The 17265-nt window shown below is 37.8% G+C and overlaps 1 protein-coding gene across 1 annotated transcript; it reads left to right on the top strand.

Moving 5' to 3' along the window:
• Positions 1-295: 295 nt before the first annotated feature.
• On the top strand, positions 296-10445 carry LOC311082630 (BCL2/adenovirus E1B 19 kDa protein-interacting protein 3). The gene is made up of 6 exons (XM_084113575.1): positions 296-500; positions 2464-2620; positions 3855-3945; positions 4849-4925; positions 8265-8411; positions 9429-10445. The coding sequence occupies exons 1-6, from the start codon at positions 374-376 to the stop codon at positions 9475-9477; spliced, it is 648 nt and encodes a 215-aa protein (XP_083969701.1). The 5' UTR covers positions 296-373; the 3' UTR covers positions 9478-10445.
• The last annotated feature ends 6820 nt before the right edge of the window (positions 10446-17265 follow it).

The following is a 17265-nucleotide window of genomic DNA, read 5'->3' as shown; positions in this document are numbered from 1 at the left end:
TATATATCGACCAGTTATTTTAAATACAATTTCTATTTATTATTTTCAGTGTCACTATTCAGGTGCCCTCTAAACAATTAGACTAGACCGCACTCTGCATGGTCATTACAGTTACTAGATATCAATATCTAATTTACTATCTGATTTTTTTTTTTTCCATTATTTAGCATTATCCCAATTTTATGTAAAAATAATCCTTTTAAATAAAAATAAAGAAATTAATTAATATAGAAAAAAAAAAAAAATTCAATGGAGGTTTCGGTTCTATGAGCCATCGAGCGCCCCCTGGCGGAAAGAAAGTAAACGTCCTCTAAGAAACGGTGATCAGCGAGCATTAGCCACTCAAACACACCCACAAAAGTGTTGTCAACAAATGCAGAGGACGGTTAAACACGGGCAAAGAAAGCCGATAGGAGCTGAAGTCAGTGCATCATCTCCTGAACTCTTCTGTCCCATCATGTCTCTGTCAGGATCTCAAACACCGGACAATGCTCTGCACGGTAAGAAGACTGCATGTTTACATAACACTGCTTCATTGTTATAACCTGTGATGTGCAGCCTATATAGAAAGGCCTATTTATAACGTGACATATGTGATATTGATATTTATGTATATTATTATTATTATTTAAATTGCAAAGTTATAATTTTGTTTCAATACCCATAGTATATTGTACATAAATTATTTTCAAATAAATGCATATAAATACGATTTAAAAGACATTTTAGACTCAATTCTATAAAAAATAACTTGATGAAATTAATTACAATTAATTTAAAATATATTTAACTTCTTATGAATTCTGTTTTAAAATAACACAATCACTTTTGTTCAAAGTGTGTTACAGTGCACATATATAACCTTGTAGCCTAATATCTGTGTGTTTTTATTTTGCAGTGCCATTGTTTTGTCTGTATTGTTATGTAAATAGATTCCATGACTCGCCTGTTCTAAGCCAATTACTGTGAAGAGGGTTAACAACTCATAATTTGATCAGTGGCTTAAACTGTCCGCAGGGGGAAATGTGAGAACAATACTGTTTGCAGAACACAAGTTCTTCATAAAACCGAATCCCTCTCAGGGAATACGTTATCATTCATAAAACACAAATACATTCTCTCATTCATGCACAAATAGACATGCACACACTCACAGCTTGATATTGTGCTTGTTGTACACACGGCCCTTGTCTGCGGTTATGTCACAATTCCACATGCTGGAGAATCTGGAGCAATGGCACAATCCCTCCTCTCTCCACTGCAAAACCCCTGTCTCTGAAAAATAACCACAAAATGACCAGGAAGGCGGAAAGAGAAGATGCGAAGGTCAGGATTAGAAGGAAGAGAGAGAGAGAGAGGGAGAGAGAGAGGGAGAGAGAGAGAGAGAGAGAGAGAGAGGGAGAGAGAGAAGGAGAGAGAGAGAGAGGGAGAGAGAGAGAGAGAGAGAGAGAGAGAGAGAGAGAGAGAGAGAGAGAGAGAGAGAGAGAGAGAGAGAGAGAGAGAGAGAGAGAGAGGTGGCTGGCTAATCTCTGACAGAAATAAAATGCTTATGTAAGCAAGCTTTTGTGTTCATGTCAACAATCAGAGAGATACATCAATAGAATGATAGACAGATAGATAGATAGATAGATAGATAGATAGATAGATAGATAGATAGATAGATAGATAGATAGATAGATTTTGCAGGGAAGTGGGCCGAACCAAAAAAGGGCACTGGGGAGGATTGGGAAAGATTGCTCTGCCAAAATCACGTTCATTGGAGGGATGGGACCGGACGGGGTGACGGGGTGACGGGGTGGGGGGGTATCATCCAGCTGAGAGGGACACCCATAGATATCATATAAAGGCTAGATGTCTTAAGGCGGAGTCACTTCCGGCATCACCGGCGGCCATCTTACCACAGGGCTCTGTGAATTAAGGTGAGTGAGCAGCACACACACAAATCCTCTTATCTCGCTGAAATCTGGACGGATTTACAAACGGTTTGGTTTCTTACAAACGTTATTAACGTGGCTATAATTCTGAATGCTTAAACATTTTGAACATAATTATTCATATGTATGCAGTATAATAGCTACATCTCTGACGTTTATAACAAACCAAACCGTTTGAAAATCGGTAGAAAATTGAGCAAGTTATGGTTATTTAAAAGTACATGCACCATGTTATGAGTGAGCGAGCACCCTGTGGTTAGATGGCCGCCGTGTGCGGATGTCGAGCTCCATTGGCCAGCAGCGCGGACGAGACATCTAGCCTTTATATGATATCTATGGGGACACCCCCCCTGTGCACGTCCATGCCTGGAAATATGTCACAATACGATGTATTCATGATGTATTCATGTTGACGTTCAACTGAACGTCATGCATACAGATTCCACTGTCTTACAGCACAGCAATAAACTGAATCCATTTTATTCATCCAAAAGTAACCAGAAGTCCACGCGGTTCATATGTCCGTCAGGTTCTTGGGTGGAGCTGGAGGGTCTGATGGGATCTGCAGGTCAAACAGAAGGAGAATTAGGAGCACAGGACACCACAGCCTCCTTCCTGCAGGGGGAGCTGGAGAGGATTCTGCTGGAAGCTCAGCTGGAGTGTGAGAGGAGCAGTCAAACAGAGAGGTGTGTGTCTGAGGCCTATTTAAGCTTTTCTTTGGGAATTATGAATATTGAGCCAGTTCACTTGGAAGTAAATGAATCTGCCTTTAGATCTCTTTATTTCTTTGTTTCTCCAAGACATCAACCAATGTGTTTACATACAGCCTGGCACTCAATTCATACCTGTTTTGTACCTGTTTTGAATGTCACAGCTTGCTAAAGACATAATTGCAAACATGTTTGGACTTGCAGTGTTTTATTTCAATTAGTGATGGGAAGTTCGGATCATTTTACTGACTCTCTTGTTCGATCTCATTCATCAAAATGAACAAATCTTTTTTCGAGTCATTTAGTTTATTTAAGGGGCTTTAAATGTTATGCTTTTAACAGGCAAATTCCCCAAACACATCCACTTATGCAATCTTGATCATATTCTGAATTAAGAAATCATTATAATGCAGTCAAAAATAATTTACAGGGAACATAAATAATTACTTTACCTTCCGAGTCTTTCGTTCATTTGTAACGTGACAGACGCAATAAACGACTCATCACTAATTTCAATCAGTTTCCAACATGTTTAGTGATTGATCAGTGATTACATACTGAAAAAGTAAGTTTTGAGTTGAATGCATGGAACATTGGGCTTTAGTGGTTGACTTTTTTCAGTATTATATACACCAGTGGTGCCCAATCCTGTTCCTGGAGATCTACTTTCCTGCAAAGTTCAGCTCCAAACCTGATCCAAGACCCTGTTTACATCTGGTATTAAGACGCGTTTTGGTCTATCAGATCACAAGTGGACGACGTTAAACACAGGTGTAAACGGGGTCTATGACGTTTTGAGCTTGTCCACTTTCGACCACTTCCAGAGGTACCACCTACTGGCCTAATGAGTAAACATTATGGGAAGAGCTCTAGCCAGACGGGATTTAAACTTGGTCGACTGAAGACCCAAGTTTTGTTTGAAGAGGAAAAACATACCAAGCTCAATGTTCTCTCACCATTCCTGATGTCTAACACACACTCACAGCGTTCGGCTGGTCTTGCGTCTGTCAGAGCAGAAACTAAAGCTGATGTTCTCTGTATGTTTTACTGCGTTCATATGTAAATTGCGCAAGCTTATTTTCTCCATTAAATTGAAAGATCTGGAAAAAAACCCATACATTTACCCACCAATAGACCCTCCCCTCGAAGAAATCAGGACAGAAGTGGTTGGAAGCTGTTTTTATAACACAGGTTTCGTCTCTGATTTCAGTCCTCCGCAGGTCGTGACCCCGAGAACATCTGGATCTCCTAAACCAGCCAGTGAGGGCAGCAGCAGCAGCACAGACTGTGTCACTATACAGGTAACAGCACTGTTCAGGCTACAGCATGTTAGCTCCAACAACATCGCACATTTTGTTTTATAGTTACAACCAGTTACTTGAAACAATTACAACCTGAATAGTTATGAGGGTTACAATCATATCAGTACTTTTATAATGACTGATTGAGACAGACTTTGCAATGGTAATTGGTTTCATGGTTTTATGTATGCTCATAAGTTTTTGATTAGTCACTCAATCATCAAGCTGAAAAAACCCTCTCTTTATGCGTCTCATTTATATGGCTGTAGTCGGAGATCCCCCCTCCCCCCGGATCCCCCCGGAGAATTGTTGTATAAAATCAATATCACATTTGCAAATGTGCTGATATTCAGGAAAACAGCACTTTTGCTCATGTGAAATTGCTTATAAATATTTAAAACAAGAACTTATACGGGCACTTTTTTTGCACCATATCTTGGTTTTTGGAAGCATTTTTATTAATTTTGGTGGCATTTTTGCCCTTTTTAATTCCCAACCCTGGTGTTTGTGTGCTGCGTGATGACGGGGGTCCATTTCAAGTGAAACAGGTGAAACATAGCAAAGGCCTAAGCTGGTGACCCACAAATGTGTTGCATTTCTGTTTTTTTGCGGTAATAGAGAGCAGGTAAACAACAAGGATGATTGCAAACGCAACTGTATAATCATGCATGATAGGACAGAAAAATAAATAGGCTAATGAACTTGAATGAGTTCCTAAAAAAAGAAATACGACCCAGACTACATTAAATACAGGTTCACTTGCAATAAGGACAAACATGGTTGTATCAGGTCACCACTTGATGTCCACTGTACCATGGACTGGTTCCTGAAGCAAAGCCAGTTGATTTAATGCATGTATTTGATACGCTCACACTGTCTCGGTCTGCTCTCTTTCTCTTTCAGTCGGATGAGAATGACAGGCGAGTGAGTGCTGAATGGGTGTGGGATTGGTCCAGTCGGCCAGAAAACCTCCCGCCCAAGTAAGATTTACCTTTAATTCATACTTTGATTCATTTGTAGCCTACGTTCTTAAATCATGTTCTTCTCTTCAGTTCACCTTCTAAAGTCATATAAGCGGATGATGGTTATTAATAAATGTATTCCTGAGTTTTGTAAGCAGTTTGTGGTATATGATGGAACTGCAGGGGGTTTGTTTGTTAGACTGTTTTTTAATCCAAACCCTTTACTCTGGTCTTACATACAAAAGTGAGTATTACTGTAAATACAAATATGTATTGAAATTCATACTTTACCCCCAATTTTTTTTTGCATAAAAACAATATTTATGAGACCTGTAAGTTTTTTTTTGTTGCATTTATGAGTTGTTTGCATTACTTTCCATTAATTAAAATTTGCATTAAAAAAATCACTTTACAATATTACATACATTTTTTTTTTTTTACCAAGAATAATTTATTCACTAAGGATTCATTAAATTGATCAAAAGTGCCAGTTAAGACATTTATAATCTTACAAAATATTTCTATGTTGTTCTTTTTAAATCTATATTAATCAGTCAAGGAATCCTCAGAAACTTATCACAGTTTCCACCAAAATATGAAGCAGCACAACCGTTTTCAACATTGATGATAATCAGAAATTATTCTTGAGCGGCAAATCATCATCTTATAATGATTTCTGAAGGATCATGTGACACTGAAGACTGGAGTAATGATGCAGAAAATTCAGCTTTGATCACAGGAATAAATATTTCACAATATTACTGTTTTTACTGTATTTTTGATCAAATAAATGCAGCCTTGTAAGAGACTTCTTTCAAAAACATTTTTAAAAATCCTACCGACCCCAAATTTTTGAATGGTAGAAAGATAAGAACAATAAGCTACTTTTCAGAGGATAGTTCATGTAATTAATTTGAGTTCTATAGGTTCAGCTGACCAAAAAACACCCAGAAAGCCCTGGAATAGATAGAATAATAAAGTTTAAACTTTTTTTTTTTTTGCACATGATGCCAGTTTACAGTCCTAGATAAAATTATGCTTAAGGACATAAAAACGTAATTTTGGAAGAAAATAAATGAGGTGTTCTTGTGTGCTGATGTGTCCTTTCAGATTAACGGAGCGCTTCACAGATTGCCAGTTCTTGCAGTGGAGCGTTTGACCTCCGTTAGCCCTGCATACCTCTGCTTAAATCTCAGAGAGGATCATTTAGTTGCCACACAAAAATAGCTTGTGCGCCACACCATGAGTCAGCGAATCTGAGTTGGCTCTCTAGAGGAGAAAGTTTGTAATGCACATATCATTATACAGATAAAAAAAAAAACTTTGCAACAAAAACTTTTTGGAACGTTTAATGATGTTAGGATTGCAGATTTTAGCAAGAGACTACTCCGATATCATGATGCTATTAAAAGCAAAAACCTTTGAGAAAGCACAAAAAGCTTTACTTTGTCATTGTCAATTTTCATGGCGGTGCATATACGCACTGTGCAAAAATAAATCTTGCTGCACAAATGTTTCAAAGGTTATTTGAAATCAGTCTTTAGAAATAGAGCTGATGTAGAGTCATTTAATTAAAACGTTCACATTAAATTTGATCGTTTTATTGATTAGCCATTGCAGCCCTTCTAAAAAAAAAAAACTAAAAAAACATAAAAAATGTTAACATACACTTTCTACTCCATTTTCCTGCAACCAATGCGGCTTTGAGTTTTATCTTGGTTGCATTGAGCTGTGATGTTTAAATGTCAAATGTCTTTTCCTCAAAAGACGAAACTTCTTTGCATATTCTTGCATTCCTGCTCTCCCAACATCTGCATGTGTATGAGGTCCAGTCTGACTTCATTATAGCAACAAGCTTTATATGATAGGATAGACAAGATTTAAACTGAGATTACAATGCTGAATTTGGCTTAATCTGTTTCAATGAAATTAAGCTTAAAACACCTTCAGGGTCACATGGTGCACGCTTGTTAAATTCTCCAGCCTGACGTGATATTTGTGTCAAAAGCATCTAATACAGGGGTGTCCAAACTCGGTCCAGGAGAGTCCTGCAGGGTTGAGCTCCAACTTGCCTCAGGTTTCTAGTTTGCCTAGTCAGAGATGGTCTTATTATTGGGAGTTATGAGGGTCCGTGGCTCTAACATTGGAGAAAGCGTAACGGCTAACTTGATCACGTGTGCCTTGATAACCAATCACATTACAGCCTTGACATCATTGAATTTTGATAGTTAATCACTGTTTGCGGATACCATAGAAATGAATGAAAAATGCCTTAAACTGAATCATACCTGTGGCGAAATTGTCCGTGACTTCTCTTGTAAAACTGCTTTTTTTTGGTCCAGTCGGCTTCTCCTCCATTGACATTCAAGCAGCTTTGGCCTGGTAAGACTTTGATTAGCTGGTTCAGGCGTGTTTAATTGGGGTTGGCGCTAAACTTTGCAGGACAGTGGTCCTCCAGGAGCAGGATTGGACACCCCTGATCTAATACATATAAGGGTTTTTCACACCTTAATCCTGGGTTTCACTTTGTACATTCCTAAACCCTGGGTTATCATTCATATTTGCATATTTTGCGGTGTCAGTCAGTGTCATTAATTGGACGAGTGCAGCGCACGACCTGTTTATACCAAAGCTCTAGCATTGCGCCTACTCGTATATTGCCAAATTTACTGCCAAGTTTATCCTGAATGCACTTTTTGGAATATAAAGGTAAGAATGAAACGATCTAGTCTTGTCACTCCAGTTGACACGTTTTCCTCAGCCATTTGATCAAGGTTTTGTTCGTGTTGCTCCAGTGCTACTGTCATTAAAGCAAAAGAGAGATGCACCAAATACTGAGACATTCGCAGATTCATGTGCATTTTTCAAAACAGCTTCTCACTGAAATTATGCTGCTAAAACTGTAATTTATCATGAGAATAAAAAATAAGCGCACGAGCAGATCCGTTTCCTCTCTAGAGAAGCGTTCAGTCTTTTCGTCATGTAAATAGCGAATCCGCCATGGCACGAGCGCAACTGGCTTTTAAAGGGAATGGGATATTACATTCTGATTGGTTTATTGCACGTTACGCCCAAAACACACCCATTACTCATTAAGAGAATAGAGACAACCCTTTTAGACCATGCGCCGGGAGCGCCGACCATTTTTCCCATCGTTAAACTAGCAAAAGTGGATTCGGACACACCCTGAGTGTACTTTAGACCATGCGCTAATAGGGCCGCTTATTGAATATATTTATATTCTCACATCTTCAGTGTCCTAAATCCATGTATACATATCAAGATTATATTGCTGAATGACCCTGATCTCTCTCTCTCTCTCTCTCTCTCTCTCTCTCTCTCTCTCTCTCTCTTTAGGGAGTTTGTGTTTCATCACCCAAAGCAGTCAGGCTCTCTGAGCGTGAGGAAGACTGAGGTGATGAAGAGGGGTTTGTTTTCCTCAGACGTGCTCCTCATCCTCCTGCCGTCTCTGCTCGCCTCACACGCTCTGACGCTGGGTCTGGGGTGAGGGTCTCACATCATATTTCATATCATATCCTAACTTCTAATATTTTCATTTTAATATCATTGCAAATCAGCGATAGCTTTAAGACAATGAGATTCATCTGTTCAAACAGTGCATATATTGTGCATTTTTAAGTGCATTTGAATATTTTACAGAATTAAAGCACTGTTTATCTGCGTTAAAAAAAGTGTAGGATTCTGCGGACGTTCATCCCATCCCCATATAACCCCATTGAACTCATTGTTTTCTTGCGAGTCTGTGGCTGATTTTAATGCAAAAGATGATCGATGTTGATTGGGAAAGAGCCTTTAAACATGCCATTTTTGATCCCATCATAAGCCTTATTTGCATTGAAAGTCACGAGTCAGCACTTGTAATTTAAATACACCATTGTACACATCGTGCTCAAATGTCAGAGTGTGCATTTTGCCATCCATTAGTGCTGGCAATTTGTCTTTATTTGTTTCTGATTAGGAGTGTTTATGCATTTAAATGCATGAGTGAATCCGCAAAATTATTGTATCTTTAATAGTATTGCTAATGGAGACACTTCTCTTTTTTCCTCTTCTTTCCTCTTCTTTCCTCTTCACTTTTGATGATTTTAATGTGTCCTCGCTGAATAAAAGTCTGAATTACTTTTATCAAACTGATCTCAAACTTTTGACCATTAGTGTTTATATGAGGCTTCTCTGCCAATCTTGGCTTTTCATCAAAAATGACTGTAGATCAAATTTAATCTTTGGCTCATGACGCTGTGAGTTTTTCCCCGCATAAGCCCCCGAGTCCCATATGTCTGTGTTTGCAATAAATCAGAAACAAATAAAAAAAATTGTGCTCAGACTCTCTAAAATGTATTGAGCTGAACAAATTGAATTTTTGACTTCCATTTTCATTACAGGCATTGATGTTGCATAAGAAAGAACACAAATAAGAACTCAGATGACCATCTCTGAGAGATGAGAAACGATGACAGATTGTCTCTTTCTGCCTTTCTTTCTGTTTTCTATCTTTCTCAGAATATACATAGGGAAACGGCTGGCATCCTCCTCCACCAGCACGCTGTGACATGTGACATTTGGCAGCTCACCGATTGGCTTAGACCGCTGCCGCTAGCACTGTAGCCCAATCACGCCTCTCTTCTCCTCTTGTGATGGGCAACTGCCTCTTCTGTCTCTCTGTCCCACCACAAAACGAGTCTGTCTGTCTCCAAAGGGGTCATATCGTGAGGAATCCATTTTCAGATAAAAGAGCCTGATGTATTATGACAATATACTGTTTCAGAATGATATACAATTCACAACTCAAAGCTTTCTTCCCAATAAGAGCATTTATTGAAACAAAGCACAAAAACAACTTGTTCTGAACTACTCGCTAAAAAAGAGATTTAGATAACAATCTGTTCAACTTAATGTGATGCATAATGTTAAAACTCCAAATGGATGAACATTTTGTATGAAATTCAAATATTATGCAATTCAAATATGTTTTAAATTTGTGCCTAAATATTTCTGATGTCAAACTGATTAATACGTTATCACACGACTGACCAAATTTAGATGATAATTTTTTGTTTGCTCAGAACAGGTTGAACATTTTCAGGCAAAGAACTTTGTTTTTGTTGCAAAACAATGAATCCAATAAACTTTAGCATTATAATGTGGACCTAAGTGACAAATTATTTGTATGATATGATATTATGTATGATATGACTCCCTGTGCATCTTTTTAGGACTAAACTGTCCCTCTAAATCTTTTTGTAGTCGTTTCTCTGTCATTGTTCATATGTGTGTGTCAGGTGTAATACAGATAAAGACATTTAGCTGAAACAGTGTGAATGAAGAGAAAACCAACAGTTATTTTACATCGAATTCCAGACCAAATAATATGATAAATCTTGTGTTGCACTGTTGTGTTTGCGATACAGACCCGTTTCGTGTTGAAAAGTGAAGGCAACTGGAGCTCATTCGGTTTTGTGGTCAGAATAATCTCGTTTGTAACGACTCAACCTCAATAAATGTCACTCTTACCACCTTCTCCTTGGTATGGTATTTTACTTCAAAATAGATTTGAGGCTTTCACCTTTAAAAATTATAGAAAAGTACCTTGTTTTATTGAGCTTGTACTCTATTGGAATACAATGTAAATGCAATGGTTTAAAAAAAAATGCACATATTCAATGTATTCAAAGTCAGCTACCCATATCAAATACTATAGTATTTCTATCTGATACCTTTACTATATTTATAAAACACATAAGCCAACACACATTTAAGATGCATTCTCAGGAACAAAAAGTCCTTATATCCATCTTATAAAAAATTGTTTTACTTGTTTAAGTATATTGTAAAACAAGACAAATATACTGACAATTTTTTGTGACTTATAAGGCAGGACTTTTAGAATTAGAAACTTGATGGTGCTTTTTGTACCATCAAAGTCACCGTTTGCTTTTATTGCATAGAAAAGAGCAGCTTGGCATTCTGGGAAACTCCTCCTTTTTGTGTTTGACAGAAGAGAGAAAGTCAAACAGGTTTGAATCAACATGAGGTTTTGACCATTACGTTCCCTTCCTTAACTTTTATGCCCTCTCCTATGCTTAATAAAAATAACGTTTATAAGAGGCACATGCAATACACAGTGATATGCAGACAGATACTGGGAAAGGGAATGAATGGAAAGCCATTGCTCATATATCATAAACGTGTGATTCCCTGAATATGCACCAGAGGTCAGAAGTGCTCTAGTGTGCACTGCAGTTCATTTAGACTCTAAATTTTAGAGACACCAGCGCTTCATATGGGTTAATATGGGTTATAGCGAGGCTCTACAATTACATTCTTATTCTTACATTTTTCATTTCAAGAATTTAGGAGCACCTTCTGATCGATGGCAGAAATTAATTTTCCCATTACGGGCCAATATTATACTATAATAAAATATAATCAGTATCAATAAAATGCATTGCAGAGTTTAATTATTATTACAGTTACAGACTGTTTAATGCAGCTTATGGTGACATTAATGAATTTACATTGCAATTACAATTGCATAATGTTATGAGATTAATGTTTTAAATATAACATTTTGAATACAGAAATATGAAATGATAAAAAAAAATTAAATTATACTTTAAATTTGGCTGTACGATACTCAGTATCTCATTGAATTATTAATTCAATTGATTCGTTCAAAATGCATTTTGAGATGCACAACCGTTCTCTCTTCTGGCTTTGTTAGACTAAATAGAGCAAAAACAGACAATATTGTGTCTAAATGTATAGCTTGATATTAAACTGTCAATATCACATTTGCAATTGTGCTGATATTTGGGAAAACATCTCTTTTTTGCTCATGTTAGATTGCTTAATTATATCATATATTATAAATATTAAAAACAATAACTCATACAGAGGCACCTTTTGCCCACATACATATCTCAAATTTTAAAGGGACTTTGTAAACCTAAATAGGCGACACAAAAACAATGTTCAATGTCTTGAACCTTACTGAAGGCATGATGTAGATGCATTATGGGAGTTGTAGTTTGTAATTCTGACAGCATTGTTTCATTATTGACAGTATCTATTTTCTCAGTAGCCATGAATTTTCCAGCATGGTACTGTTTTCCTTCCCTCTTTACTTTCTTCTGCCCCTTGAACTTCTCACTTGTGATGGAAGAGTGGCGGAATTCAATTTCGTGCTGTAAAAATTAAGACAAAGAGGCCGGAGTTTGTCTTGTCATTTTTTCCAGAGGCACAGATTTAGATAAAGAGGGAGGGAAAACAACAGTGACGCATTGATCAAAGCCTGTCGGCGTCTTGTTCAGGAAATTGATGGTCAGGAATGAAAGCTCTGGGAGATGACGGATGAAGGAGCTCTTGGCATGGCCTGCCTGCCTTCAAAGCCAATATCTTCAGAAAGATCAGCTTGAGCAACTGAAGAACCTGTTGCAACTATTGCTAGTTACTTTAAGAAACTGCTTGTGGATGAATCTCATGAGTTTTCCACCCCACAGCTGAGAAATTTTGTTTTGCATAGAAAAATTCAATTTTATTGCATTGTGATATTATTTTTACTATGATGCATACAGATATTTTACATGTAGTTTCCCAAATAAGTTGATGATGTATAAATACATTTATTTAATTATTTATTGAAATTACATTAGAATGAGATTTTTTCACAATGCAAAAAATGTCAATGGTTCTAAATAGTCTTTATTGTCTTTATGCTATAATCTAAAATCGTATTTCTTTTTTTTATGAGTAAAGTGGCAATGGTTCTTCAGGACGTGAGCATGTTATTGCGTTCATAAAGCTGAGGTCTGTTGGATGTACGGGTGTCTAAAAGAAGGAGGGATTTTGTAGTTTGTGTGTCAATGTGTGTGTATTTTCTTAGAATTTGGTTCTCTTTGTTCTTTGTGTCAGAACACATTACCTGTTCTCTAACCATGTGTTCACATCTATAACCATCACTAGGGGTGTGAAGTCAACACACACACACACACACTCACTTCGCATATTCAGCTGTACTGAAAAATAGATTATAACACGAAAGGATGTGAGGGTGAATCTCACAGAACCTGTCATTGAATGTGTCCAGGATATATTTTTATATTTTTCTAAGTTTCGTTTTTTAACTAATCTTAATAGGCTATTTAATTTAATTTCAACCTTATTTCAGTCTAAAATATGGTCCTAAAACAGGCTTAATTGTATTCATTTCCTTATTTTGTTTGTTTATATATATATTATAAACAGTATAATATATATAAACAATATAATAAACAATATAATATAATATATATATATATATATAGTTTGTTCTTTTTATTATCGAGTTTTTTCCACTCATTTTTTCCCTTGACCTTCTCTGTTAGTCAGGGTTTCTTGCAGTCATATTTTTTTTTTTTTTTCACCAGTTTAAGGCAGTTTTTACTACTGTACCTTTAAGACGGCTTGTCAATATATCAGTGACCACTTATGATTGACCAATCTCTGTGCACTAGTTTAGTTCACATTGTCCTTCATGAGGATGAGTCAGGTTTACTGAATGGGTGTTGACATGCAAATGTGTCTGGTCATATGTTAATGAGCGCATGGCTGTGACTCCGTAACATTTATTATGACCGCCGCTAGCATAGCTAGCGAAAGCGGTCATATAGGGATTGTCAAAGTTTTATTTTTTTTATTTTTTTTGTCATCTACTGAATTTTTCGTCAACGATACCAGGGACACCGAAACACCGGGGAACATGAAATTTGGTGGGCATGTAGCCCCACTAGCCTTTTACGGAAAAATTTCGTTTGGTCCCCGGGGGCCACTCCACCCCCGCGCTGGGCCCCCCCAAACCCAAAAAATGCAGTTTTTCCTAAATAACTACCTGAACCGTGGCACCGAGGATGAAGAAATTTTTATGGTATGTTGCTCTTAAGGGCCCACATCAACCTAGCCCATAATCACTCATTTGTGATTTGCGCCCCTCCCATAAAAAATGAAAATGCAATATTATTCTGCTTTAATCGCCCCTATCTTCAGTTGAGATGTTCAGAACTGCACCATATTTCATGTGTATGATTAACTTGACATCCTCTGGGGGTATGCTAAGTTTCGTAGAATTTCATCCATGGGGGGGTATAAAATAAATTCATTTATGTGCACATTTAGTGACTGTACACTCATCGGCCTGTAGATGGTGGTGTTGAGCGAAGGGTTGCTGGTTTAGGATGATACTGTCACTAAGGTTGCCAACTGTCCCGAATTAGGCGGGACGTCCCGCATTTTGGGCCTAATTTATTTGTCCCTTGCGTGACCTCCCGTGTCCCGTTTTTTGACAAGCTGATAAACCACTGACTGATACAACAGCAACAGCAGCAGTGCTGACCACGACACTTGAGAATGATCACCGACACCTGTCAACATCCAATCACAGCTTTTTTTAATCACTGTTTTGAGACAAATCATTGTTTGATTTGCGAACATCCTCTGCCGTCTGGTCGCTTCCGCTTCAAGCCGGACTCGTCTCGCGCTAACGGTAATTTCCTTTCACTGTCCACGTTTTGATTTCGGCTAATCAATTTTGGCGAATGCAAACAACGTGATTATTGTTCATGAGTCTAACATCCAGCCACGCAAGAAAACATGTAATCTACCTGAGGGAATAATATGCTCAAAAAACATTTCTGATTATTATTAATGTTTTAAAGCTTTTAGAAAGTACATAGAAAGCTTTTGTAACATTATCTTAACTGTCACTTTTGATTAATGTAATGCATCCTTGCTGAATAAAAGTAGGCAATTACTTTCTTGATTTTTTTCCCCAAAAAATAATCTTACTAACCCCAAACTTTTGAACTGTAAGCCTAGTGTATAATGTTAAAAAAGCTTTCTATTTTAGATAAATGCTGTTATTTTGAACTATGGTTTGTTTGTAATGTGACTTTTTTCATGTATGACATTAAAATTATTTTTAGAATTAAATACATAAATAGGTTAAGCAATACAAATGTGTTTATGTCTGATAACCTTTTAAACACAAACTTAACTGCAGACACTGAAATGACGTACACTGTGTGATACAGTACAAATATTTTGAGTGTCCCTCATTTTCCTATAAATAACCACGATTGTCCCGCATTTTCCTTTTCTGAAGTTGGCAACCCTAACTGTCACACACACACATGCAGGAATACAAACAAACGCAAGCATGCACACACACTGACATCCACACGCACAGACACACACCCATACACACACACATACAAATCCACATGCACAGACACACACACAAACACACACGCGCACACACATGTACGCACGCATACATACACGCACAGACACACACAGACACACACAAACACACACACATACACACACACACACACACAGACAGACATGCACATACTACTACTTTTTTTAGGTATATACATAAACACGCAATACAGCCAAATTGCTCCACGTCATTTCTTTTTGTGGAAAGCCAGTGCAGGCCTGAGCGGCGGTCATATTTTGTACCGCCATGCGGTACATCTAGTTTCTGAATAATTTTTGTAAATGCACATCAAGTCAAGTCACCTATAGCACTTTATACAATACATATTGTTTCAATCATTTTCAATTCTTCTGTAAAGAAGCTCTTAAAGGTGCTCTAAGCGATGTTGGGTGAAGTCACTTCTTGTTGACGTTCGAAGTATTGTCAAACAAAACGGAGGCTAGCTCGACCCTCCCTCCTCCTCATCCCGTCCCGTCCCCTCCCCCTCCCTTCCGTGCTTCCTGAAACAGTCATGAACCATTTAGAAAAACCAAACTGGATTTACCCTGTCCAGCTGAAACAGAGCCACCTGCATGTCGGATTGGAAGCCCTTCTGCCGGCGGAGTTCTCGCCACCTTTTGAACGCTTTTCCGATGTAAATTCGGGACTTCGCGTTCCTTCTCCTTTTCCCTATTCTTTGTTATTTGTTCATCGGAACGTCGTCTCTTTGGTCGTGTGTCGGCCATATCAAAATTCTCAAGATTATAAATTGTTAACGTTAGTTGTTGTCGTTGTCTAGGACATCTCTCCTCTAGCTAACTTCCCTCTTCATGCTTCTCTCTCCTCCACACCACACCCCCCCCTTAATGTGCACGTGCACTAACCCCCCCACCCCCAAGTCATTCTCGTCGGTTATTGGCTGGAACACTGTTTGTTATGTTTCGTGGTCCAGGCTGGGCCAGTTTGTTTTTCTTGCCGTTTGTGGAGCCTGGGCTGTCTACAGAGACCACGTTTTTTTACAGTGTGTTCAGGGGACAGGCAGCTAGCGGATAGTGAGGAGATGTTTGCTGGATGTGACAAAAGATTTTTTGGCCTAAAAAACGTGTGACATCGCTTAGAGCACCTTTAAAAGACAATATAATCAGTCATTATTCAGGTGAAACAAGTTCAGTGTTGATTCAGGTCGGTTTATTAACTGTGTAAAGTTAATATAATTAGTTCAGTAATACAGCAGCTCTGCAGAAAACAGTGATGTCATCATCCAGCTCAGTTCAGTTCTACAGTATATTATACTTGCTATATGTATACTTGTGGAAAATTGTTATCTGAATAGAATGAATTGAAGGTGAAAAACCAGCTCACGTGTGTGTCTAGTCATCCTTTCTTCTCATCCATCACAGTTAGCGTCCAGATGTGACCTAGTGATACGGAGCCGTCGTACACACGCTGAGATGATTGATTGGTCGACCTCTGTCCATGATAAAGGTGATATTTAGGATCTATTCTGTTATAGAGGCAAAAGCATTCAATATGATTTATGAAAGATGCTTCTTTGACTATAAACTGCATCATTATCATGGCCACCATGAGACACTATCTATGGAATTATTGCTGTAGTTTGTGAGGATGTTTTGAGTAATACGTCAGTGTTGTATAAAGTTCCAAGTAGTCATACTTGAGTAAAAGTAAAGATACCTTTTTGGAAAGTGACTTGAATAAAAGTTTAAAGGGGTGGTTGATTATGATTTCACTTTTTTAACTTTAGTTAGTGTGTAATGTTGCTGTTTGAGCATAAACAACATCTGCAAAGTTACAATGCTCAAAGTTTAAAGCAAAGGGAGATATTTGCTTTTAAAGAAATCGCTTTTTAAGGACTACAACAAACGGCTGGTAGAGACTACACGACATTCCTCCCGGGTTAGTGACATCACCAACCCTTAAATTTACATAAACCCCGCCCCCAGATAAATTCATCAACTAACCATTCAGAAATGTCCTGTTGCTCTACATGTTGTCACTTCTTCTTGAGTCTCTCCATCATTGTCTGACTTCGGTTTGAACATAAAAGGCTAAACGTTTTTGAAATTTTCAGTGCATGTCTGT

This window comes from Abramis brama, assembly GCF_963993115.1.
Source record: "Abramis brama genome assembly, chromosome: 5".
NCBI classification, from domain to species: domain Eukaryota; kingdom Metazoa; phylum Chordata; class Actinopteri; order Cypriniformes; family Leuciscidae; genus Abramis; species Abramis brama.
Note: the sequence above shows the minus strand (reverse complement) of the source record. Positions and strands in the feature narration are given on the sequence as shown.